Source organism: Salvelinus namaycush, chromosome 9 (genome assembly GCF_016432855.1).
Source record: "Salvelinus namaycush isolate Seneca chromosome 9, SaNama_1.0, whole genome shotgun sequence".
Classification (NCBI taxonomy): domain Eukaryota; kingdom Metazoa; phylum Chordata; class Actinopteri; order Salmoniformes; family Salmonidae; genus Salvelinus; species Salvelinus namaycush.
Window position 1 is genome coordinate 31,916,577 of NC_052315.1, and position 25,283 is coordinate 31,941,859.

Below are 25,283 nucleotides of genomic sequence, written 5' to 3' on the forward strand. Positions count from 1 at the left end.
CCTTAAAAATTTGGCAAGATAAGAAGTTGGGGTATGGGGGAGACAAAATACTGATACCTACATATAAAAACATTTTGGTTTACCCAAATAGGAACTGTTCACATTGGAATTTTCATCATGAGGCTGGTTGAGAGAATGCCTGTCATCAAGGCAAAGGGTGGCTACTTTGAAGAATCTCATTCACAATATATTTTGATTTGTTTAACACATTTTTGGGTACTACATGATTCCATATGTGTTATTTCATGGTTTTGATGTCTTCATTAGTGTTCTACAATGTAGAAATAGTCAAACTTGAGAAAAACCCTTAATTGAGTAGGTGTGTCCAAACTTTGGACTGGTACTATATATACAGTGCATTTGGAAACTATTCAGACCCCTTGACTCTTTCCACATTTTGTTACGTTACAGCCTTATTTTACAATTGTTTAAATAGTTTTCCCCCCCATCAATCTACACATAATACTCCATAATGGCGAAGCAAAAACAGGTTTTAGAATTTTTTAAAATGTATTATTTATTTTTACTTAAATATCACATTTACATAAGTATTCAGACTAGAGGTCGACCGATTATGGTTTTTCAACGCCGATACCGATATTTCGAGGACCAAAAAAAGCTGATACCGATTAATCGGACGATTTTTATATATATATTTGTAATGATGACAATTACAACAATACTGAATGAACAATGAACACTTATTTGAACTTAATATAATATGTAAATAAAATCAACTTAGTCTCAAATAAATAATGAAACATGTTCAATTTGGTTATAATAATGCAAAACCACAGTGTTGGAGAAGAAAGTAAACGTGCAATATGTGCCATGTAAAACAGCTAACGTTTAAGTTCCTTGCTCAGAACATGAAAGCTGGTGGTTCCTTTTAACATGAGTCTTCAATATTCCCAGTGAAGAAGTTTTAGGTTGTAGTTATTATAGGAATTATCTGACTATTTCTCCCTCTACCATTTGTATTTAATATACCTTTGACTATTGGATTTTCTTATTGGCACCATAGTATTGCCAGCCTAATCTCGGTAGTTGATAGGCTTGTAGTCATAAATCGCACAATGCTTGAAGCACAGCGAAGAGCTGCTGGCAAACGCAGGAAAGTGCTGTTTGAATGAATGCTTACGAGCCTGCTGCTGCCTACCACCGCTCAGTCAGACTGCTCTATCAAATCATAGACTTAATTAGAATCCAAAAATGTGTCCAGAAATGCCGATTACCGATTTGTTATGAAAACTTGAAATCGGCCCTAATTAAATCGGCCATGCCCTTTACTCAGTACTTTGTTGAAGCACCTATTTTAGTCAGATGTTTTGGAGTGGCGGCAATGCTTTAGCAGCGGTGGCCCCCACTGCTGCTAAATTAATCTAAGGGAAACACTGTGCTTACGCTTCATGTGCTTGGCTTTCTGTTCCACGGCCAAGTAATTTGCACTCCACACACTTCACATACATCTATCAGCAAAGCATCTCTCCACACCACACCCACACTGACTGATGGGTGTGTGTGTTCTCCTGGCAGGCCCGTGTTCAGTGAGGACCCCCCCCATCCCCTCTCCGGCCCCCCCACGCCTCTCAGAACCCTTCCTTCCTCCTCTCCTCCTCCCTTCTCTCCATCCAAGCCATGCAGTCGCCAGTCCTCCTCCTCAGACACAGACCTCAGTCTGACACCCAGGATTGGTAAGACCTCACCACCCTCCTCACCCTCTCCTCCCCTCTCTGCACCTTTCCTCATCCCCACTCAGAAACTCACTGTGTTGTTTATTTTGCTATCCCAGTTCATTGTTTTGATTTATTTCAAGTCATTTTGTTAGAATCACACTGACAACAGCTGTTGACCATAGAGTTCTGGTGTTCACCACATAATAACCCGCACAGGACATGGCTCCCCCTACTGGTGGAAATACACCCTTTGATCCCCCTCACTTCCTTTCTTCCCCAACTCCCTTCTTCCTAAAGGAGTTTTATGTCCCTTCCTTTTTTTCCCTGTCAGATTTCAAATCATGTGACTCCTCCACTCTCTCTTTCTTTTCTGCTTTTCTTGCTGTTTTCTTGTTTTTATCCTTGTTTTCTGTCTCCCTACCTCCTGCCTCTCTCTCTTTCTCTCTCTCTTCACCTCTTTCTCTGCAGAGAGGTTTGTGTCTCGTCCTGGGGTCTTCCTCTGTCCCAGTTCCCCCACCCCCTCCTTCGATTCCCCGTCCCTTCCTTCCTCTGGGCTAATCCTGTGCAGCATTGGGTCTGCCCTCAGAGCCTACACCCCACCCCCTCTTCCCTCTGTCCAATCAGAGGGGTCTGTGTTGAGAAAGACTGTATCATTCAGTGAAGAGCTGATGCTGGCGGCCTCCGGTAGGACGGTTATGAAGGTCTATAACTGTCTCTAACACTAACAGCCTGCAGGAGTCATGAAGCCCAACAACACCCCTTATAACACTTGTTACACTTAAATAGTCTTTATTAAAGTCTCTGGTAGGGCACAGAGTTCAGAAGTCATGAAGCACTAAAACACCTTTTACAAACTGTATCTACAACCTCTAACAGCCATAAATGTGCTCCTCTCAAACTTTACCCCACTTAACCTGGGTGAAATGTTCATCCTGCTGGTCTCTGGCCCCGATACTAACTGCCCTGGAGTGACCCCCTGCCCATGTTTCTCTACCCCAATGTGTGGTTTAAGGCATGTCCAGACCCCCCACAATCACCCCCATTTGCAAGTCTCTATGGTGGCGTAGTATGCTGTAGTGTACAGAGGGGATAGTAAAGCAGCTATGTGAACTTTCTCTATCCTCACAGGTAGATTTATGGGAATGTTGTCATTAACAAAGGTGTATGATACATGCTATGTAGATATTAGCTTAGTAGTCTAAGGGACACTATTCATCTGGGATTTGCATGGTTGTCGAGGTGTTCCAGCTCGCACAAGCTAAGGCTCGTGCAAGGCTACTTACATACTTGTGGTTGTCGACGAATGCCAGCTTTCTGTGATGAAGCGATGTGATTGGTGAAGTGTTATTCTCTCGTCCTATCAGGGATGGGGAGTGGGGGCAGCGTTGGAAAAGAGGCTGGGCCTCTGAAGACCCTCCTCAGACAACATACCCAATCAGCTCTGGAGCAGAGGGTAAGCACACACACCGGACACACACTGCACTGCATTTAGCTGTGTGAAAGGGTGAATTGTGAAGAGTTTGTGAGGGTGAAGTATGATTATGTTAGAGTGAATAATGTTCCGTCTCTCCATCTTCTTGACCACTCCTTCCTCTCAGGGAGCCTCATCCTCTGGTATATTTGTAAACACCAGGGTATGACACACACACACAGTGTTTATTCTGGATGCTTCTAGCAAACCTCTCTTTCCTGCCTGAGTTCTGCTCAGGTGTTTTAGTCTTTAGTTGCACTGCTTCTCAACAGTTTACAGTGGTATCCTCTCCTTACAGTGCATTCGGAAAGTATTCAGACACCTTGACTTTTTCCACATTTTGTTACGTTACAGCCTTATTCTGAAATGTATTATTTTTTACTTCATCAATCTACACACATTTACTCCATAATGACGAAGCAAAAACTGTTTTTTAGATTTTTTTGCAAACGTATGAAAAAATATGTATATGTCACTCTGAAAGAGTTCTAGAGTTCCTCGAGGGAGATGGGAGAACCTTTCAGAAGGACAACCATCTCTGCAGCACTCCACCAAACAGGCCTTTATGGTAGAGTGGCCAGATGGATGCCACTCCTCAGTAAAAGGCACATGACATCCCACTTGGAGTTTGCCAAAAGGCACCTAAAGACTCAGACCATGAGAAACAAGATTCTCTAGTCTGATGAAACCAAGATTGAATTCTTTGGCCTGAATGCCAAGCGTCACGTCTGGAAGAAATCTGGCACCATCCCTACGGTGAAACATGGTGATGGCAGTATCATGCTGTGGGGATGTCTTTCAGCGGCAGGGACTGGGAGACTAGTCAGGATCGAGGGAAAGATGAACAGAGCAAATACAGAGTGATCCTTGATGAAAACCTGCTCCAGAGCGCTGAGGACCTCAGCCTGGGGTGAAGGTTCACCTTCCAATATGACAACGACCCTAAGCACACAGCCAAGACAACGCAGGAGTGACTTCGGGACAAGTCTGAGTGGCCCAGCCAAAACCCGGACTTGAACCCGATCGAACATCTTTGGAGAGACCTGAAGGACAGCTGTGCAGCAATGCTCCCCATCCAACCTGACAGAACATGGAAAGATCTGCAGAGAAGAATGGGAGAAACTCCCCAAATACAATTGTGCCAAGCTTGTAGCGTCATACCCAAGAAGACTCAAGGCTGTAATCACTGCCAAAGGTGCTTTAGCAAAGTACTGAGTAAAGGGTCTGAGTACTTATGTACATTTAATTTTTAATAAACATTTCTAAAAAACTGTTTTTGCTTTGTCATTTTTGGGTATTGATGAGGAAAAAAAGAATTCATTTTAGAATAAGGCTTTAACCTAACAAAATTTGAAAGTCAAGGGGTCTGAATACTTTCCGAAGGCACTGTATATATGTGTGGGCAGAGACTATAAGTCAGTATGGGTTTTTCTCTTCTATCTTATGCCCTTACAACCCTGCATGTTATTGGTTGAAGAAGACAGGGTTGAGCATGCCAATCCTTAATTCTACTGTTTCCCTTGTAACCAGATGTCCCGGAGACAGGTTTGAACCCTGACTCCTAACCTGACTTTTATTGTAACTGACCCTATTTGTATCTTTTCAGGAGTTCCCCATCTTCACGTTGACCTGTTTCCCCCCTGGCTTCTTGGTTCACGTCGGGGGCGTGGTCAGCACCCGCTCAGTCAAGCTGCTTGACCGCATACACAACCCCGGTGAGTTCCACAAGAATGCACCGTCCTGGCTATAGGAAAACACATGTTGTATTACATGTTGCACTGTAGTTTCCAGGCTAGTTCGATCATGTTTATGACATGACCCGCTCACCCAATGGGTGAGGGGTGTGTCACACATAGTGGGATCAGTGTGTTAGTCAGCTAGAGTTAATTAGGGTTGGGCGGTATCCAGGTTTTCATACCTAATTACTATTACTGTACCAAACCGGGGTTTACGGTATTACTGGCAGTGCACAGAAGGGGGCGCTATTTTTTTCCAAAAGTAAAAATAAATAATAATAATAACGCTAACAAAGTACTAGCGAATTCCCATAGCGGATGCTAGCTAAATGCTAAGATGCGCAAGCGAACATAAACTAATGCAAGGACAGACACCCCAGCTCATAAAGTTGTACAACTATCACAAATGGTTTGCTGCAGAAACAAATATTAGACAGCAGGGCTCTTGAACCAGGAGGGGATTGGTTGTCTTTACTGTTACTGTTACCAACAGATGAAAAGCATGCCCAGAGTAAACTGCCTGCTACTCAGTCCCAGTTGCTAATATGCATAGTATTAGTAGATTTGGATAGAAAACACTCTGAAATTTCTAAAACTGTTTGAATGATGTCTGTATAGGGGGTATAACGGAACTCATATGGCAGGCGAAAACCTGAGAAAAATCCAACCAGGAAGTGGGAAATCTGAGGTTTGTAGTTTTTCAAAGCTTGGCCTATTGAATACACAGTGTCTATGGGGTCATTTTGCACTTCCTAAGGCTTCCATTAGATGCCAACTGTCTTTAGAAACTTGTTTGAGGCTTCTACTGTAAAGGAGGGGCTCATAAGGGCTCTTTGAGTCAGTGGTCTGGCAGAGTGCCGCAAACTCTTGACGCTCGTTCATGTGAGAAGTAGCTTTCGTTCCATGGCTTTTCTACAGACAGAAGAATTCTCCGGTTGGGACATTATTGAACATTTATGATATAAACACCCTAAAGATTGATTCTATACATCGTTTGATATGTTTCTACTACCAGTAATATAATTTTTGGGAATTTTCGTCCGACATTTCCGCTGGACTTGCCCGCGCCTCGTGAGTTTCGATTTGTTTACTAAACGCCCTAACAAAAGGAGGTGTTTGGACATAAATTATGAACTTTATCGAACAAATCAAACATTTATTGTGGAACTGGGATTCCTGGGAGTGCATTCTGATGAAGATCATCAAAGGTAAGTGAATATTTATAATGCTATTTCTGACTAATGTTGACTGCACAATATGGCGGATATTTCTTTGGCTGTTTTGGGCTCTGAGCGCCGTACTCAGATTATGCTTTTTCCGTAAAGTTTTTTTGAAATCTGACACAGCGGTTGCATTAAGGAGAGGTTTATCTAAAGTTCCATGTGTAATAGTTGTATCTATTATCAATGTTTATTATGAGTATTTCTGTGAATTGATGTGGCTCTCTGCAAAATCACCTCATTTTTTGGAACTACTGAACATAACACGCCAATGTAAAATGAGATTTTTGGATATACATATTCACTTTATCGAACAAAACATACATGTATTGTGTAACATGAAGTCCTATGAGTGTCATCTGATGAAGATCATCAATGGTTAGTGATTCATTTGATCTCTATTTATGCTTTTTGTGACAACTCTTTTTGGCTGGAAAAATTGCTGTGTTTTTCTGTGACTTGGTGGTGACCTAACATAATCATTTGTGGAGCTTTTGCTGTAAAGCCTTTTTGAAATCAGACACTGTGGCTGGATTAATGAGAATTTTATCTTTAAAATGGTGCCTAATACTTGTATGTTTGAGAAATTTGATTTATGAGATTTCTGTTGATTGAATTTGGCGCCCTGCAATTTCATTGGCTGTTGGCGAGAGAACCCCGTTCCCAGACAGGTTAAGCTTTCAGTGTCCGTTGAGTTTTTAGATGGAACGGAAAATATGGCGCTATACAACGTGACGGTCGGGAGTAGGCTACAGTACTAAGAGCATAACGTTTCCACACCCTAATTGTATAATTGTAGTCTAACCAATACCTAAACTGAGATTCTGTGAAAATAAAAATCTAATTGATTTATCAAGACCAGTCCCCATGCTTGCTAAAATAGTTGACCACAGCGGGTAGACTATTGCATCAAATCCTATTGCTTCAATATGCTCTTTAAATAAATAAGACCTACACCTCTTGAGTGAGACTCATGTTGCCTCCAATAATTACATATGGGTCTCCCGGTGGCGACCGGCACGGGTATCGAACCTGCATCTGTGCCACTCGGGAGACCCCACTCAGGAGACCCCATCCACAAAGTATAAAAAATAAAGAGAGGTGTTGGTTAAGGTATGTTGTCCTGCTAACAGCCCATAATGGGCTATTATAATACTGTACATGGTGTCCAGGTTAGGATAACCAAAACATTTCTTTATTAAAGACTATCAGAAAGAATGTTGGTACTTATTTATTCTGATCCAAAGCCCTGAATGAGTGAGTCACTCAGCTTTATGTAGGTGCCGGGGCTATAGGACTGTGCCATCAACTTGATAATATATAACGATATTTTGGAGATGATTTTGTTTTCAAAAAAACAAAAGCGAGCGATTGTAATCTGAATAAAGCCATAATAATCGGTGCGGCCCGTTGTCCAGCCCTTTGTCCACTGATCTCCACGGATGATTGTTGGATGGTTGTTTGTATGCTCTGCAAAAACACATTCACATTTTTAGTACACAATCATTTTTATTTAACCTTTATTTAATTATAGATTTTATAACACAGTATTCCTACACATTGATAGGCTATATACAATTAATTTTTGAAGAAAATACACTGAAACCAAAATACCTTTTAGTTTTGGTGATCCTCTCAGCTCTGGCTCATTTTCAAGTCCTCTCGTGGTTACGGTCCTAACCCTGGAACAGATGGCACCATAGAAAGAAGCTGGCTTGATGAAAAGGATGTCCATTTCATCTGTTCTCTTTGGTCGCAATGTCTTTTTCTTTTTAGATAAACAGCTCGTTTTTGAATGGTAACTGTGTTAAGGGTGGAGTTTGGGGCGGGATGAGAACTGGAAAGGTGTGACTTTCAGTTTACAATAAGCCAGAAGTATACAGTAGATCGTATTGTGAATTTTTCAGTACATATGTGTCAATTATTTATTTCAGAAGGAGCCAGCAAAACCAGTGCACTCTATATGTGCTCTGGGTCATTAGACACCATTAGACATGCACCTGTCTGGGGTTTAGACACAACTGGTGATTCCTGTAACTGGGTTATGGCCAACTATGTACTGTTGCTATGGTTACACCTCTTGGGTCTTTTCCAGTCTGCAGGTGTCCCTTTCAGAGGAGTTAGCAGTATGACATGTATGGTTATTTCTGTAGAGTGCCAAGGTCTGTTACTATGGTCCTACATGCATGAACTATTTCTGTGGCTCTACAGGTTCCATGCCCTAATATGAAACTAAACTTAGTGCAAGGCAATAAGGTAATGGTGGCTAAATGCCAGAGGGGATGAACCATTAAGAGGAGTTACTATCAGTATGACGTAAGGAGGACAAAGGTATAAGAAGTCTGTGCCAAGATTGGGAAGGCAGTTGTTTCATGAATCAGCTCGGCTTGTGTTATGTTATGTAATAAAAGTCTATTTGAACGCACATGCTCTGGTATTTGAGAATTATTATTGACTGAATAATTCCACGACAATCTCTGATTGTCCTCATTTTGATTATGCTGTAACATACTGTAGCACCGTGACCAGGATCTCTATTCATTTAAGTGAGCAGATTAGGGCATTCAGTAGGAATGGAAAATCTACTGGAGAAAACAACCTCCTCCCTTCCCCATGGGCTAGGTCCGTCTTCTGTGTGCGGCTCTGCGGCCCATCCCGTGCCCCCTGCCCTCGTGCCTTGAACCTCGTGCGCCCACCGCTATTTCAGTGGATTCAGCTGGAGAACTGCAAGGAAATTCCATTATGCGCCACTCGGGAGCCATGACCAATATGACCAATATATATGCTAATAACAGGGTTAATAATATATCTGTGAGAATATCCAAGGGGCTTTTATATAATTCTAAATTATTATTATTAATCGCTTTATTTAAAAAAAATTACATTTTGGAGATTACTTTGTTTTCAAATAATGTAAAATGAGCGAGAAAGGCCATTCTTGAATATGGGGTGAGGCATTGTTACTAATTTGTAAATATAGCCAGTTTGTTATTTAGAATTATTTATTTCTGTTTTTAGAGGGAGAGAAACCAAAAGCCTACCGTCACGTCATGGGTCTCCCGGTCACGGCTGGCATCTGTAGCAACACAGCATTGTACAGTGTTTTAGACCACTGTACAATGAGACCGGTTGGGAGTAGGCTACAGTACTACAGTAAGAGCTAAATAATCCTAACATTTCCACACACTAATTGTAGTCTGTTTCTCTTAGAATAAAAACCTTAGTGTAACAACAGTTTTAGTAAGTAATACTGAAGTCGTGCACAATTATCAGTTTCTATTTTGGCTTATGCCGCCCCATTCATTGTCAGTTAGAGACACAGTAGCGCCTTGGTACCCAAAAGCATAATCCATGCTCTAACTCCCCCTTGCGCTGGTCTGGAGCAATGAAGTAGTGACGCAGGGTACCGTACTAAACCACAAATTACCTCTGTCCCGCAGCATAATTGCAGAACTTTGAGTTGAGCAACCACTGTACTACCTATACACTCTACACTTTTCTCTGCCTCATTCTGTCATCCTGTTTTAAAGCCTTACTAGAGATGGACCCACTAATTAATAAAACCTCAGCGAGCATGCGCTGATAAAGCGTCTTTTTACACGTCAAGTATATTTCACTTTTCAAGTGATTCTATGTGCGTTTCTGAAAAGTTATCAAATCCACATGTATCTGTTGTAACAGGCTAAAAACAACGCTGATTGCAGGACAATGTGACGTTTGCCAGGTAGTTTTGGAGTTAAACAAGGCCCGAAAAGGCCCATATACTGTCTGATTACAGTGGGAGTGGTAGATGGTCATCATCGGAAAAAAAGGTGAAATGCAGTGGAAGAGAAGTTATCTGTCCTGTCGGATTCCTCTGATTTGGTAGCTGACTTTACACCCAGTAAAGTGTCATCTGAGCTGTCTGTCTGGTGTGGTGTAGTGTTAGATGTTACATGGTTAGGAGAAAAGTTAGTTACTGCTGGCTGACAAGCTAAACCTCCCTCTCTCCTGGGATGTAGAGCTGACAGGTGTATAAAATGGAGCACACAGCCATGCAATCTCCATAGACAGTAGAATGACCTTACTGAAGAGTTCAGTGACTTTCAACGTCATACGATACCACCTTTCCATCAAGTCAGTTCGTAATTTCTGCCCTGCTAGAGCTGCCCCGGTCAACTGTAAGTGCTGTTATTGTGAAGTGGAAACGTCTAGGGGCAACAACGGCTCAATCGTGAAGTGGTAGGGCACACAAGCTCACAGAACTCGTCTGTCCTCGGTTGCAACTAGGGTTGCAAAGGGTCGGAAACTTTCCAAGATATTTCCAGGAAATTTTCTATGGGAAGTTAAGCCTGGGAATTTTGGGAATTTCATTTAAAAAGTTAGCTTATAACAGTCAACCTTTTTTGTGGGATACACAAGGCAATTCTAGGTCTTGTGGCATATTTTGGTTAAAATATCCCCAATTTAATGGAATTGCAACCCTCCGCATGCACAGTGCATTCTTCCATCACATGTACAGCTGATTCTCAAGATCTTGCACGCTAATGAGATGCTTTTGAGCACACTACTACACTGTCTGAGCCAAGGACTACATGCTTTCTGGTAAGTTTTGATCACAATACTAGGTGGGGTGAATATATTTTCTATGACATTATTTTTTTTGTTAACTAGTAGCCTACAGCAAAGTGTGTTTAAATCATTTCTAACTTGTTAACAATTTCTGCTAGTTAGTTTGTGCTACCATGTGGGTTTTAGCTTGCTTGAGCCTGCTAACTGAGTGTGAAGTCACCTGTTTCCATACATGTTTCATTTAAAAACATTTATCTTACAAAATCTAACTGCTTAACTATTTATCTGTACATGGAATTGTATTTAATTAAATTTGTATTCATTTTTTCCCTAATCTTTAATGGAAAATGCCACGGGCACTATCTAATGTGTGGAGCCATTTCACTGGAGCTAATGTAGAAAGAAAAGCTGTGTACATTTGCAAATACCGTGCCAAATCATATGTGAACAATGCAACAAAGATGCAGAATCATCTGGCCAAGTGCATAAAGTTCCCTCAGCGCTCACAACAAGCAACCTCTGACAAAAGTCCCTCTACTTCTATTCGAGGTGAAATTCATGAATCAGACACCTTATCGATAGCAACAGCTCATGGTCCTCCTGGAATCAGAAGTTTTTTTGACTCAATGGTGGAACGTAGTCAGAGAAATGCTGATGTCTTGCTCGAGCTGTGTATGCAACTGGTTCACCTCTGATGCTCACAGACAATGTGTATTGGAAGAGATTTCTGAATGTTCTTCGCCCAGCATACACCCCTCCAACCAGACATGCTCTATCTACTAATTTGCTGGATGCAGAGTTCAACAGAGTTCAAGTGAAGGTCAAGCAAATCATAGAGAAAGCAGACTGTATTGCGATCATCTCTGATGGGTGGTCGAATGTTTGTGGGCAAGGAATAATTAACTACATCTCAACCCATCAACCAGTATTCTACAAGAGCACAGACACACCGGTCTCTACATTGCAGATGAGCTGAAGGCAGTCATCAATGACCTTGGACCACAGAAGGTATTTGCACTAGTGATAGACAATGCTGCGAATATGAAGCCTGCTTGGTCTAAAGTGGAGGATTCCTACCCTCACATCACACCCGTTGGCTGTGCTGGTCATGCATTGAATCTGCTCCTCAGGGACATCATGGCACTGAAAACAATGGATACACTCTACAAGACAGCCAAGGAAATGGTTAGGTATGTGAAGGGTCATCAAGTTATAGCAGTAATTCTTCTCACCAAGCAAAATGAGAAGAATAAGAGCACCACATTGAAGCTGCCCAGCAACACCCGTTGGGGTGGTGTTGTCATCATGTTTGACAGTCTCCTGGAGAGGAAGTCTCTCCAAGAAATGGCCATATCACAGTCTGCCGATATGGACAGCCCCATCAAGAGGATCCTCCTGGATGATGTATTTTGGGAGAGAGTGGTAAGCAGCCTGAAACTCCTGAAACCTATAGCAGTAGCCATTGCACGGATGGAGGGAGACAATGCCATCCTGTCTGATGCTCAGACTCTGCTTGCAGATGTAAGAGAAGAAATCTGTACTGCCCTGCCCACTTCACTGGAAACTGCAGTTCTGAAATACATCAAAAAGCGTAAAGACTTCTGCCTGAAGCCCATACACGCCACAGCTTACATGTTGGACCCCAACTATGCTGGCAAGAGCATCCTGTCTGGTGCAGAGATCAACAAGGCCTATGGTGTCATCAGTACTGTGTCTTGCCACCTTGGCCTGGATGAGGGCAAGGTCCTTGGCAGTCTGGCGAATTGCACTTCCAAGCAAGGGCTTTGGGATGGAGATGCAATATGGCAGTCGTACCAACATATCTCATCAGCCACCTGGTGGAAGGGACTTTGTGGATCAGGCTCTTTCTCCTGTTGCCTCCATCATCCTCCAAATCCCACCAACATCAGCCGCCTCAGAGCGCAATTGGTCCTTGTTTGGGAACACACGCACCAAAGCACGCAACAGGCTGACCAATACAAGGGTTAAAAGATTGGTGGCCATCCGGGCAAATTTGAGGCTTTTTGAGCCTGACAACGAGCCATCCTCAACAAGGTTGGAAAGTGACAGTGAAGATGAGGCCTCAGAGTCTGATGTTCAAGAGGTGGACATTGAGGTCGTCCAGGGAGAAGACATGGAAGCCTGAGAGAAAGACAACCAAAGCATTAATTTCTAGACATACAGATGTATGTTGAAAACGTTTTTGGGAGATGCGATGGATCATTGGGGATCATTCAATATTCCCTTTATTCAGTGAAATCGGGGCGGTAGGTAGCCTAGTGGTTAGAGTGTTGGACTAGTTACCGAAAAGTTGCAAGATAGAATCCCTGAGCTGCCAAGGTCAGGGAAAAATCTGTTGTTCTGCCCCTGAACAAGGCAGTTAAAACCTCTACCGACCCCCCCCTCCTGGATCTGGGATCATCCTCATCAAAAAAGCTGACTAGCATAGCCTAGCCTAGCGCCACAGGGATATCATATAATATAATTTAATGAAATCACAAGTCCAATACAGCAAATGAAAGATAAACATCTTGTGAATCCAGCCAACATTTCCGATTTTTAAAATGTTTTACAGCGAAAACACAATATATATTTATGTTAGCTCACCACAATAGCCAAACACACAACGCCATTTTTTCACCGCAAACATAGCTTTCACAAAACCCACAAATAGAGATAAAATTAATCACTAACCTTTGAACAACTTCATCAGATGATTTTTGGACAGTCACGTAATCTAACCAAAAAACTCATCATAAACTTTGCTAAAAAATACACTGGTTCTTAATGCAACCGCTGTGTTAGATTTAAAAAAATAACTTTAGTACAAAGTACAGCATGCAATAATCTGAGACAGCGCCCAGCCATTCTCCGCCATGTTGGAGCCAACATATTCCACAAAAATACGAAATAACATCATAAATATTCTCTTACCTTTGATGATCTCCCATCAGAATGTAGTGCAAGGAATCCTAGTTCCAGAATAAATCGTTGTTTTGTTTTAGAATGTCCATTTCCATTAGCAACTTTGGCTAGCATGGTGGAGTACACATGTCCATGAACTCTTGGCGCATGGAACGAAAAATTCCAAAAGTCACAAACGTCGAATAAACTGGTCAAACTCAGTTGAAAATCCATCTTTATGATGTCTTTCTCATATGTATCCAATAACGTCCAAGACGGATCATTTCGTTGTGTCTACCTAACGCATTTCAGAAAAGAATATGGTGCTCTCTAGTGCGCAGCAAAATACTGCCAATTAGGCGGACCTGTCACTACAAAAGCTCTCATTCGGTCTCACATCAAGCTAGACACTCCATTCAACATTCTACTGCCTGTTGACATCTAGTGGAAGGCGTATGAAGTGCATACAGATCCATAAATATAAGGCAATTGAATAGGCAAGGCCTTACACAGACACCCAAACATTTCCTGTTTGGAAGTTTGCTGCCAAATGAGTTCTGTTATACTCACAGATATAATTCAAACAGTTTTAGAAACTTCAGAGTGTTTTCTATCCAATAGTAATAATAATATGCATATCGTATGAGGCCGTTTCATTTGGGCACGATTTTTTCCCAAAGTGAAAACAGCGCCCCCTATTAAGAAGTTAACCCACTGTTCCTAGGCCGTCTTGCCCAGTTAAAGGTAAAATATATATATTTTTAAATAAAATCATCCCATGTGAAGAGTCAACTCTTAATTGAAGTTCAATTCGTAACTAAATTGTTTTTTAAATTTCTATTGGAAGGATTTAATCATTTGCAATTATGTCTACTTATGATAAGGTAAAAGGTTTATGTCTCCATATGATATGGTAAATATATCCAATGCAAAAAAAAACATCTTAAATGGTATCAATATTCATTCCCATATATTCCCGTTAATTTCCACGGAAAGTTTTGACCTCTGAATATTACCTAAAATGTGCAACCCTAGTTGCAACACTCACTAGCGAGTTCCAAACTGCCTCTGGAAGCAACGTCGGCACAACAACTGTTCGTCAGGAGCTTCATGAAGTGGGTTTCCATGGCCGCACACAAGCCTAAGATCACCATGCGCAATGCCAAGCTTCGGCTGGAGTGGTGTAAAACTCGCCGCCATTGGACTCTGAAGCAGTGGAAACGCCTTCTCTGGAGTGATGAATCATGCTTCACCAACTGACGGACATATCTGGGTTTGGCGGATGCCTGGAGAACGCTACCTGCCCCTATGCATAGTGCCAACTGTAATGTTTGGTGGAGGAGGAATAATGGTCTGGGGCTGTTTTTCATGGTTCTGGCTCGGCCCCTTAGTTCCAGTGAAGGGAAGTCTTAACGCTACAGCATACACTTACATTCTAGATGATTCTGTGCTTCGAACTTTGCGGCCACAGTTTGGGCATACATAGTAGTATCATCTGCGTATTTGACCGACCGCCTCGATTCGGTCTTATGTTGTAAAATTTGAAAATGTGTTTTTCACATTGGATTAAAGTAGAGACTCAGCTAGAAAATGGTATATCATACACTGCAGTTGAAGAACAATGGGAAAGTAATTCTGCTTTGAATGTTGATTAACTTGTAACCCCATTTTTGAGAAAATGTCCTTGAACTTTCTTTGTCTACACCCATTCAGCATTGTTCACACCCTCTTAAGCCTTAGGCCCTCCCATCTCTTTAAAGATTTACATGTGAGGCCATTTGCTAAACATAGTGATTAGTTTAGTAAACAACCAAAGATTTCAAGACTAAAAGCGGTGAAAGTAGTAACCAACAATAAGGAAAAACTCCAGGTAAAAATACAGTATCTAGTCCTTGGCCTATATCCTCATCTGACTTTGGTGCAGGTCATGTTGTTCTTCAAATTAGTCTCTGGTAAACACACACTATATATAAAAAAAGTTGATTTGTCACATGCACAGGATACAGAAGGTGTTAACAGTATATTGAAATGGTTACTTGCATAGTAGCAATATCAAAAACAGAAAGTTTCCAGATACAAATATTTTATCATTATTACATGACGGTTACCTGACACACTTGTCTAAATTGATGGGTCATGTGAAGGAAATGCTATAATCAACCTCCCAGCCACATCTAGTTAAGTGGATGGGTCACTACTGTCTAGATGTGTACACATGTTCATGAAATACAATAGATGGCCTTAATCACCCCCAGATACACCTGGCTAACATGATGGGTCATGTAATCATCTGGCTAAGTGTTTTGTTTAGACATGTACTGTAGCTAGCTAGCTAACAATGAACTGGCATAATCCCAACTCATACTACCACCATCCAATACAAACATTGTCATAGCTGCAGTATATTTCTGCATGTAGCTAAAGCTAACCCCGCAGGTAGGGTTTCTGAGAATGCAAATGGTTTACATCCGTAACGTTCGCTAGCTAGCTAACCATGAACAGGCGTCAGAGCTCAGGCCTATTGAGGACAACAATGAAATAGCAGTATCAAAAGCTTTTGACAGGTCCACAAACTAAGCAACACACTTCATTTTAGTGTCAAAAGCATGGACAAGATCATTAATAACTAAAGTGGTTGCTGTAATAGTGCTATGCCCAGGCCTAAACCCCGATTGATTTACATTCAAAATACATTTGTCAGATAAAAAAGATCAAAGTTGTAAATTTACCAAGGTTTCAAGAATCGTAGCTAGATAAGGACGCCTTGAAATGGGGTGATAATGATTAAGATCACTACTATCCCTGCCCTTATGGAGTGGCAGCACGAGCTGATTTCCATGCTTTTGGAATATTTCCTGATACCAGTATTAAATAAACATTTGTGTTTATTAAGCCAACAATGATGGGTGCTGCACACTTAAGCAGACCGGGATCCGGTTAGTCGGGCCCTGTGGAGTTCTTCTCTATTACTAGCAAAGCTTCCAGGACATCTTTTTCGGTAAATAGCCTAAAAGAAAAGCTTTGACTATAATTTCTCTGATCGTTCAGCATGTTTCCCCTATTAACATCCAGCCCAATATAATTATGAATAGGCTTAGAAGTTCTTTCCAAAAGAGAGCCCGCTGAAATAAAATGACAGCATTTTTTAAAAGTACATTCATTTGTTGTGGCAGAGAGGAGGAAGTAGAACCCTTCAGGGATTTGACAGTTTCCCACAATTTAGCCGTGTTCCCATTACAATCCGAAAGGGCTGTTACATAATAATCATGTTTAGCCTTTCTGATTTGTCTTACACAAAGATTCCTCAGTTTAATAACTTGCCAGTCCAGGCCTAAAGCCTGTGTTCCAGGCATCATTTATTTTATGAATGACTTCTGATAATTCCAGAGTGTACCAGGCATTCGCTCTACCCTTTAAGGGAACATTATTAAGGGACATCAGTAAGGGATCATAGACTGACCAGGGGAATCCAGGTGAAGGCTATGTCATGAAAAGAGCAGGTGTTCTTAATGTTTTGTATACTCAGTGTGTGTGTGTATAAATGTTTTATTACTCAAACTACCTGCGTGCCGGATTGGTCCCCCTCTGTATGTTTGATACCCCTGCCTTAGACTGTAGAGATATCTGCTAGTGAATGCCTCTTCTCTTTCTCTCCTCTCTTTAGCCTATACCTCTCTCCCTGCTTTTCTAATTCCACAGCATCTCTTTGATCATTCTTCTCACCATATCTGCTTTTCTCTCTACCTTGTTCTTGCTTCTCTCTCTCTCTTTCTTGATTTATTTCTCTCTTTCTCTCTCTGCTAGACTCTGGTATTGACTCAGTGGTCTGTGTCTTAGCAATTACTGTGGTGCTGTTGTGTTGTAGTTTGTATCTTCTCTTTTTCCTCTCTCTTTCTGTACTAATGGTGTGTGTTGTTCTGGCCCAGTGTTGGGTAACACACGCTCTTACAAACTGCTAGACTGGAATAGTGTCGCTGCAGGTACCTCCCTCCTTCTACTGGTCTCACACACTGGAGACATGGTAGCTCACTGAAACACACCCACCCACCCACCCAGGCACACAAATATGGGTGTCTGCAAGCATCTAGTTAAAGCTCTAAACTAAAGCTCTGTTTCTTTCACTGAGCTGCCATCCTCCTCTCTCCTAGTCTCTGTGTATGTGTGTGTGCTGAGCATGCGCTAAGCCCCCCCCCCTCCTTCCCCCTTGGCTAGCCCACCATCCCAAGATGCTACAGCAGTGTGTGACACATTGCATCCCTAACGTTCTCCCTGCGCTTCAGTAATGCTCCTCTAAGAAGCCTGTCCAGGTTAAAACTGAGACAGACTGGGCATGTGCATCATCCCTGGATCCACTGGGCTGTATTCATGCTGGGAGGAGGGAAGAGACAAGAGGATGGAGGGGGGGTACAAGAATGGAGGGAGTGCGAGACAGGGAGTAGTGTAGTTAGAGGGCTGTGTTGGTTCAAGCTCTGTGATGAATGAATATGGCCCTCTGCCCATGCGTGTGGATGTGAGCGTACCTGTGAGACATGCTGCTTCTTTTAGAGAGGACCCTGCTCTGCTCTGGGTCTGTTATGCCTGAGCCATTTATCCATCCATCTCACGTCCTTCCTTCCTCCCTGTGTCTCCGTTTTCCTCTTTCTCTCTACCTTCTTCCCTCTCTATCGTCTCTATCTCTCTTTGAGCATGTGGCCTGTCCCAGGAGGTACAGAGTGGACCCATGGTTATTTTTAAGGACCATGGTTCAGCCTACACCAGGTGTCCCTCATTTGAGTATGATGAAGGCTCTGAGAAGGGCCTCTTCTCCTCCTTGCCTGCTCTTATGTGAGGCCAGGGTCTTGTTCAGGAGCCTCAAACTGTAGATAATATTTTGAAACAGGAAGGAACTTGTCCAATAAGAATACTCCTATTCGTTTTCATTTTTTTATTATTATTATTTGTTTTGCTTTGGTGTGAACTACTGAACACAATACTTTATGGGAATGAAGTTAAGGAGATGTAGGGTGTTAGGACGCCACCCTACATTCCTGTCTTCCTGTGATTGGCTGGCCTGGAGATGATGCTATGAGAGGAGAACAGCCCAGAGACTAACTAAACACCTTCATTATGTTCATCATCGTCATCAACATCATGTTCACTGTGTTACGAACTGACAGTTGGTTAAGTGGTATCTGCTTGCTATGATGCACCATTTTAACACAATCAGCAAAAAAAAAGTGTCAGTTGATTCTCTGTTCCTTCTTATTTTCTGGTAATCGCTAGTTTCGATACTTCTAGTTTCTAATAGTGACCACTCTGATGGTCAGTAAGTTTCTAAAAGTTGCAGGTTTCTAATAGGTTTTAGTTTCTGATAGTCAGCTAATTTCTGACTGTCGCTAGTTTCTGGTAGACAGTCAGGTATCCAGCCAGTGTGTGTGTGTCTGTGTCGCTGTGTGTGTGTGTCTGTGTCGCTGTGTATGACGTTATGTGTGTTTGTGTTGCAGACGAGCCAGAGACGAGGGACGCGTGGTGGGAGGAGATTCGTCAGGAGATCAAGTCTCATGCAAAAGCCCTGGGTTGCCACGCTGTGGTGGGATACAGCGAGAGCACCAGCATCTGGTACACTGCACACACACACACACACACACACACACACACACACACACACACACACACACACACACACACACACACACACACACACACACACACACACACACCATACTCACACAATACAAAGACCAAAGCTGTATTTCAAAGTCTGTTAGTGCATTATAGGGAAAGAAAGTTATGTGGATCTAAAGTTATCCACCATCTCTCTCTCCACCCTCTCTTCTCCTCCCTCTCCCCTCCCTCCTGTTCCCACAGTGAGGAGGTGTGTATCCTGTCTGCATCTGGCACGGCGGCCATGTTGAATCCCAGATTCATGCGTGAGGGCTGTCTGGACATCGGCGGCAGCGACCACAGGTTATCACGGCAACCACACCCCGGCATGGTGGGGTCGGAGAGGGGCGAGGGGGAAGTTAGCTCAACCTGGCTGGGGTAGGAACACACACACACACACACACACACTGCTGGATGGGTGTTAGTGTAGGTGTGAGAAGATTTGAGTGGCCGGGAGGTTTTGGACTAACCTAGTCATTGATTGCTTCTAAATGGAGAGTGGTATTCTGAATGAATTGGATTAATTGAATGAAAAAAAAATGGTGTTCTAGCAGTCTTTCTGAGCTGCGTGTGTGTGTATTCCAGGTTTGAGGATGCGTCGCCCCCTAGCTGCGGGTTTGTTCACATCCCGTATGATGAGTTCAACATGCCGTTCCCAGCTCAGCTTACATACTGCTACCACTGTAGGAGACAGAAGGTCCCTGATGTGCTCTTTACTACCATAGACCTACCTGCTGAGGCTGAGGTTACTGGGAAGGGCTGCCTCATACAGGCCAGGTAACATACACACACTACCACCATATATCCTGTCTATGTGTGGGTAATCAACTCAGCAAAAAAAGAAACGTCCTCTCACTGTCAACTGCGTTTATTTTCAGTGTTTCATGTGTAAATATTTGTATGAACATAAGATTCAACAACTGAGACATAAACTGAACAAGTTTCACAGACATGTGATTAACAGAAATTGAATAATGTGTCCCTGAACAAAGGGGGGGGGGGGGGGGTCAAAATGTAAAAGTAACAGTCAGTATCTGGTGTGGCCACCAGCTGCATTAAGTACTGCAGTGCATCTCCTCATAGACTGCACCAGATTTACCATCTTACTGTGAGATGTTACCCCACTTCCACCAAGGCACCTGCAAGTTCCTGGACATTTCTGGGGGGAATGGTCCTAGCCCTCACCCTCCGATCCAACAGGTCCCAGACTTGCTCAATGGGATTGAGATCCGGGCTCTTCACCCTTCCTGTCTTGCAGGAAGGGTACCACATGAGGGAGGAGGATATCTTCCCTGTAATGCACAGCGTAGAGATTACCTGCAATGACAACAAGCTCAGTTCGATGATGCTGTGACACACCGTCCCAGACCATGACGGACCCTCCATCTCTAAATCGATCCCGCTCCAGAGTACAGGCCTCGGTGTAACACTCATTCCTTCGGCGATAAACGCGAATCTGACCATCACCCCTGGTGAGACAAAACCGCGACTCGTCAGTGAAGAGCACTTTTTGCCAGTCCTGTTCCAGCACAGGCGGGTTTGTGCCCATAGGCGATGTTGTTGACGGTGATGTCTGGTGACGACCTGCCTTACAACAGGCCTACAAGCCCTCAGTTCAGCCTATTGCGGACAGTCTGAGCACTGATGGAGGGATTGTGCGTTCCTGGTGTAACTCGGGCAGTTGTTGTTGCCATCCTGTACCTGTCCCGCAGGTGTGATGTTCGGATGTACCGATCCTGTACAGGTATTGTTACACATGGCCTGCCACTGCGAGGATGATCAGCTGTCCCTGTAGCGCTGTCTTAGGCGTCTCACAGTACGGACATTGCAATTTATTGCCCTGGCCACATCTGCAGTCCTCATGCCTCCTTGCAGCATGCCTAAGGCACATTCACGCAGATGAGCAGGGACCATGGGGATCTTTCTTTTTGTGTTTTTCAGAGTCGGTAGAAAGGCCTCTTTAGTGTCCTAAATAATAACTGTGACCTTAATTGCTTACCGTCTGTAAGCTGTTAGTGTCTTAACGACCGTTCTAGAGGTGCATGTTCATTAATTGTTTGGAAAGCATGGGAAACCGTGTTTAAACCCTTTACAATGAAGATCTGTGAAGTTATTTGGATTCTTCCGAATTATCTTTGAAAGACAGGGTCCTGAAAAAGGGACGTTTCTTTTTTTTCTGAGTTTATTATGTTGTTTCGTATGAGGAAGGTGGCCCAGGGAGGTGTGTAAAATGATGTTATATTGCAGGTTGTGTCGAACGAAGAAGAAGGCCCAAGGGGAGGTGAATGCTACATCCATCTCTAACCTCCTCCCCTTCATGGAGTATGAGCTCCACACACAGCTGATGAACAAACTCAAACTGCGCTCCATGAATGCTCTGTTTGGACTCCGCATTCAGATCAGTGTGGGAGAAAACATGCTCCTGGGACTAGCTGTAAGTCTGTGTGTGTGTGGTGTGCGTGCGTGCGTGCCTACCTCTCCTCCAGTCTTCTACAAGGTGTGTATCTGACGGGTGTGTGTATCCCTCTCTTTGACGTGTGTGTGTCGTGTATGTGTGTCCAGTCTGCAACGGGTGTGTACCTGTCAGCGCTGCCAGCTCCAGGTGGTATCCAGATAGCTGGTAAGACCCCCAGTGACCTGAGCTATGACCAACACATCTCCACCATACAGAAACGCATCGATGACACCATCGCCAAGAACAAGGAGCTCTACAACATACACCCCCCGGTGAGACACACGCACACACAGCCATATGTGTGTAGGTGTAATTCTGTGTAAATATGAAAGTGATAGTTATCTCCTGTCTTTCTCTGGTTGTTAAGAAGTTATTTACGTTGGACCCTGAGGCATTCACCGGCCTGAATACGGTACTGAGCATGCCCAATTAGTGATGCATGCCACACTACCCTCTCTATTAATCAACTCTGTATGAGTACAACACCCTCTAGAATCACAGCTCTGTATGAGAACTACAGCCTTTCAAGAATTAAACCTCTATATGAGTACAATACTCTGGAATCACAGCTCTGTATGAGAACTACAGCTTTTCAAGAATTAAACCTCTATATGAGTACAATACTCTGGAATCACAGCTCTGTATGAGAACTACAGCCTTTCAAGAATTAAACCTCTATATGAGTACAATACTCTAGAATCACAATATGACTAGTCCTACAATTACAGCTGTATGAGTACAGTCCAGAATCACAGATCTACGGAAATGCATACACTCTAGAATCACAACTCTAAGTACAGTCTAGAATCAGAGCTCTATGATAGTACACTCAAGAACACAGCTTGTATGCTCATACATTTTCAAGGGGCTATAGTTTTTCTTAACACAAAATACATTAGTGCAACAGATATGGCAGAAAATAGTTTTCATCAGATGACAACAGCAGTGCAATGCTACTTGGCTAGCATTAACACATGTAAATTAGCTTACAATTCAAAAGCAAGGTATTTTCTTTTAGCAAAAACGATGCATGGCCATCATATTTCTAATGTTTATCACAGAAAGAATGTAGCCAGCTACATTTCCTTATGTTTTGTTTGCATTTTAACTTATTACTGGAGAAAAACTACACCGGAGGAAAGTACTTGGGAAAAGTAACCTACACCAGTCAGAGCTCTGTCTGGTGATCCAATGACTAGAGCAAAGATATTTCATCCGAGTGGAGAAGTGGAACTAAAGCATGAAATTTGTCCTCTTCCAATGATGATTTGGCGCGAACCATGATTGAAGCAGAATTTACAATAAGAAGCATTTTAGATCTGCATTTAAAAAACGCAGCAAGATATTTTATCTGAAATTTTCTGAGTGAAAAAAGCTAAATGCTGCGTTAACCCAACCCCTGAAGAGTCTTCTCACATTTCCTCCCTCCACTAAATAGTTGTGTGTGCTATTAACTAATATAAAACTTACTCTGATGATAGTGCCTTCTTGGGTGTGGGTGAATTGGATGTGATATGGAAGTAGCTACTTATTGTGTGGTTTGAACTGATGGTGTTGCTATGGGACTGTGACTAACTCAGCGGCTCACAACCTGGACAGGGTTGGTCGGAGCCACACACACACCTATTGTTTTGTTGTTTTTATTGCTCTTGTTGTAGGAGTGTATAGAGGAGGTGGTGGGGTCTCCTATCCCTGACAGACAGCGGTCCAGCAGACTGTTCAGGTCTACCTCTGAGAGTTCAGATGAGCTGTCCGAACTAGACCTGTCCCACGGCAAGAAGGATGCCTTTGTACTGGAGGTATGGCTGGCTGGGTGTCCTCTACTGTAGGGTGTGTGTGTGTACTGTAGGGTGTGTGTACTGTAGGGTGTGTGTAGAGTGTGTGTGTACTGTAGGGTGTGTGTACTGTAGGGTGTGTGTACTGTAGGGTGGGTGTGTTATGTTGGATGTGTAAATTGTAGTGTGTGGGCATAGTATAGGATGTGGTGTGTTAATGCATTTCTTCTCCTGTCTTCAGATTGATGACACTGATGCAGTAGAGGACATCCAATCCCTACTTACTGATGCCCCCATACCTGCAGGTATACACACTGTTCTACTAGAAATTGTATTTTCTATTCAACTCTGCTCTTTCACCATGTCCATCCATCCGTCTGTCTCTCTCCAGGGTTCTACAGCTGTAACACGGAGGTCATGCCTGGGATTCACAACTGGACTTCAGGACTACAGGTCAGACTAGCACACTGAAACACTACAACGACGACGACTACTACTACTTATTTCGCGATTTATAATATCTTACTCATTCTCTTCCATTCTTCCCAAGATGTTTACATCTGTCCGGGTCTACAGACTCAGTAATGCCAATCTGACCAACCAGGGCCTCAACAAGATCTTCACTGACCTCTGTGAGAACTTGCTCAAAGTAAGACCACACACAAGAGGGAAGCACGGGTTAGGCGTTGGTGTTCCTCTTACTTCCATATTAAATTGATCTGTCTGCTTTTTATTTGTCTGTGTGTGTAGAGTCTATACTTTAAGCTGCGTTCCATGATCCCCTGCTGTCTTTGCCATCTGAACTTCACTGTAGCTGTACCAGAAGAAGAACTCATACAGGTGAGAGGACATACATACCTGAGCACACCTCTCCTATCTTGTCCATCTTAACTCAGTTTTGGTCAGTATCTTTATTTTACATTTGTGTCATTAAATGATAGCAACAAGGTAAAAAGAGTTTCATTCTCTCTCATTCTCTCACATCCCCTCTCCCCTCCAGGTGGCGGTGACAGCCGTAGCCATGAGTTTTGACAAGGAGACTCAGCAGGCAGCGGACAGGGCTCTCACCAGGGGTCAGTATTCTGAAAGCCTATATGTCAAGGCTTAGCGATAAGGTTCTGGAGTTATGGCGAGCTGGAGAGATAAGACCCTCTACTTGAGTTGGTATACTCGGGTGGGTTGAGGGGGGAAAGAGATTGAACTCTGTGTGTTTGTTTGTTTTCCAGGGAGTGGTGAGAATGAGGAGCAGCTCCAGTTTTCTATGGAGCTGTGTGGAGAGTCAACCATCTCCAACAACCAGCCTACAGCCAAACCTTCAGGTACACCACCACACCTTACCCCCTTATAACACCACACCTTACCCCTTATAACCTATAACCTTAACCACTAACAACCGCCTAACCTTTAACCTCTAATAACTATCCCTTAGCAGTCAAAACATCAGAAACCCCCTAACTACCTGTAACCTCTCACCCTTGAAGCTCCCTTAACCCATAGTGTTCTATTCTGTCTTTTTCAATGTGTTCTGTGGTGGTTGTGTTAAATGTGAATTTACCACCTGAGACTGTATCACCAGGTAAATACTGTAACAGTATGCCCAGGTAAATCTTCTTTCAGGTATTTTAGACCTGCAGCTCTGTCTGTATGTCTAGAAGAGAAACAATCCTGCTCGTCATTGGTCTGGAGAGAGAGGAGGGGTTGAACTAAAATGGCTGCCCTCCACATCAACCAAGACTAGAAGATGGGATTTAGGACTAGGGAACAAGATGTGGGTATAGGACCAGGTAGTAGGACTAGGGAATAGAACGTAGGAAAGGAAGTGTCTGAAGAGTCAACACACGTGGCGGTGGAT

General features: G+C 43.0%; 1 protein-coding gene across 6 annotated transcripts in view; it reads left to right on the top strand.

The window, feature by feature from the left end:
- Positions 1–25,283, top strand: part of LOC120053956 (C2 domain-containing protein 5-like) — a 55,617-nt gene that overhangs the window by 26,091 nt on the left and 4,243 nt on the right. For 5 of the 6 annotated variants that reach the window (XM_039001288.1, XM_039001289.1, XM_039001290.1 and 2 more), the window contains exons 8-22: positions 1,537–1,694; positions 3,041–3,129; positions 4,754–4,862; positions 19,042–19,156; positions 19,406–19,579; positions 19,787–19,978; positions 21,449–21,635; positions 21,764–21,928; positions 23,315–23,455; positions 23,673–23,736; positions 23,823–23,884; positions 23,982–24,080; positions 24,182–24,271; positions 24,432–24,504; positions 24,658–24,750. In XM_039001288.1, the coding sequence (XP_038857216.1) occupies positions 1,537–1,694; positions 3,041–3,129; positions 4,754–4,862; positions 19,042–19,156; positions 19,406–19,579; positions 19,787–19,978; positions 21,449–21,635; positions 21,764–21,928; positions 23,315–23,455; positions 23,673–23,736; positions 23,823–23,884; positions 23,982–24,080; positions 24,182–24,271; positions 24,432–24,504; positions 24,658–24,750 (1,811 nt within the window). The remainder of the gene's footprint in view (positions 1–1,536; positions 1,695–3,040; positions 3,130–4,753; positions 4,863–19,041; positions 19,157–19,405; positions 19,580–19,786; positions 19,979–21,448; positions 21,636–21,763; positions 21,929–23,314; positions 23,456–23,672; positions 23,737–23,822; positions 23,885–23,981; positions 24,081–24,181; positions 24,272–24,431; positions 24,505–24,657; positions 24,751–25,283) is intronic. The other variant, XM_039001293.1, reaches the window with a different exon arrangement.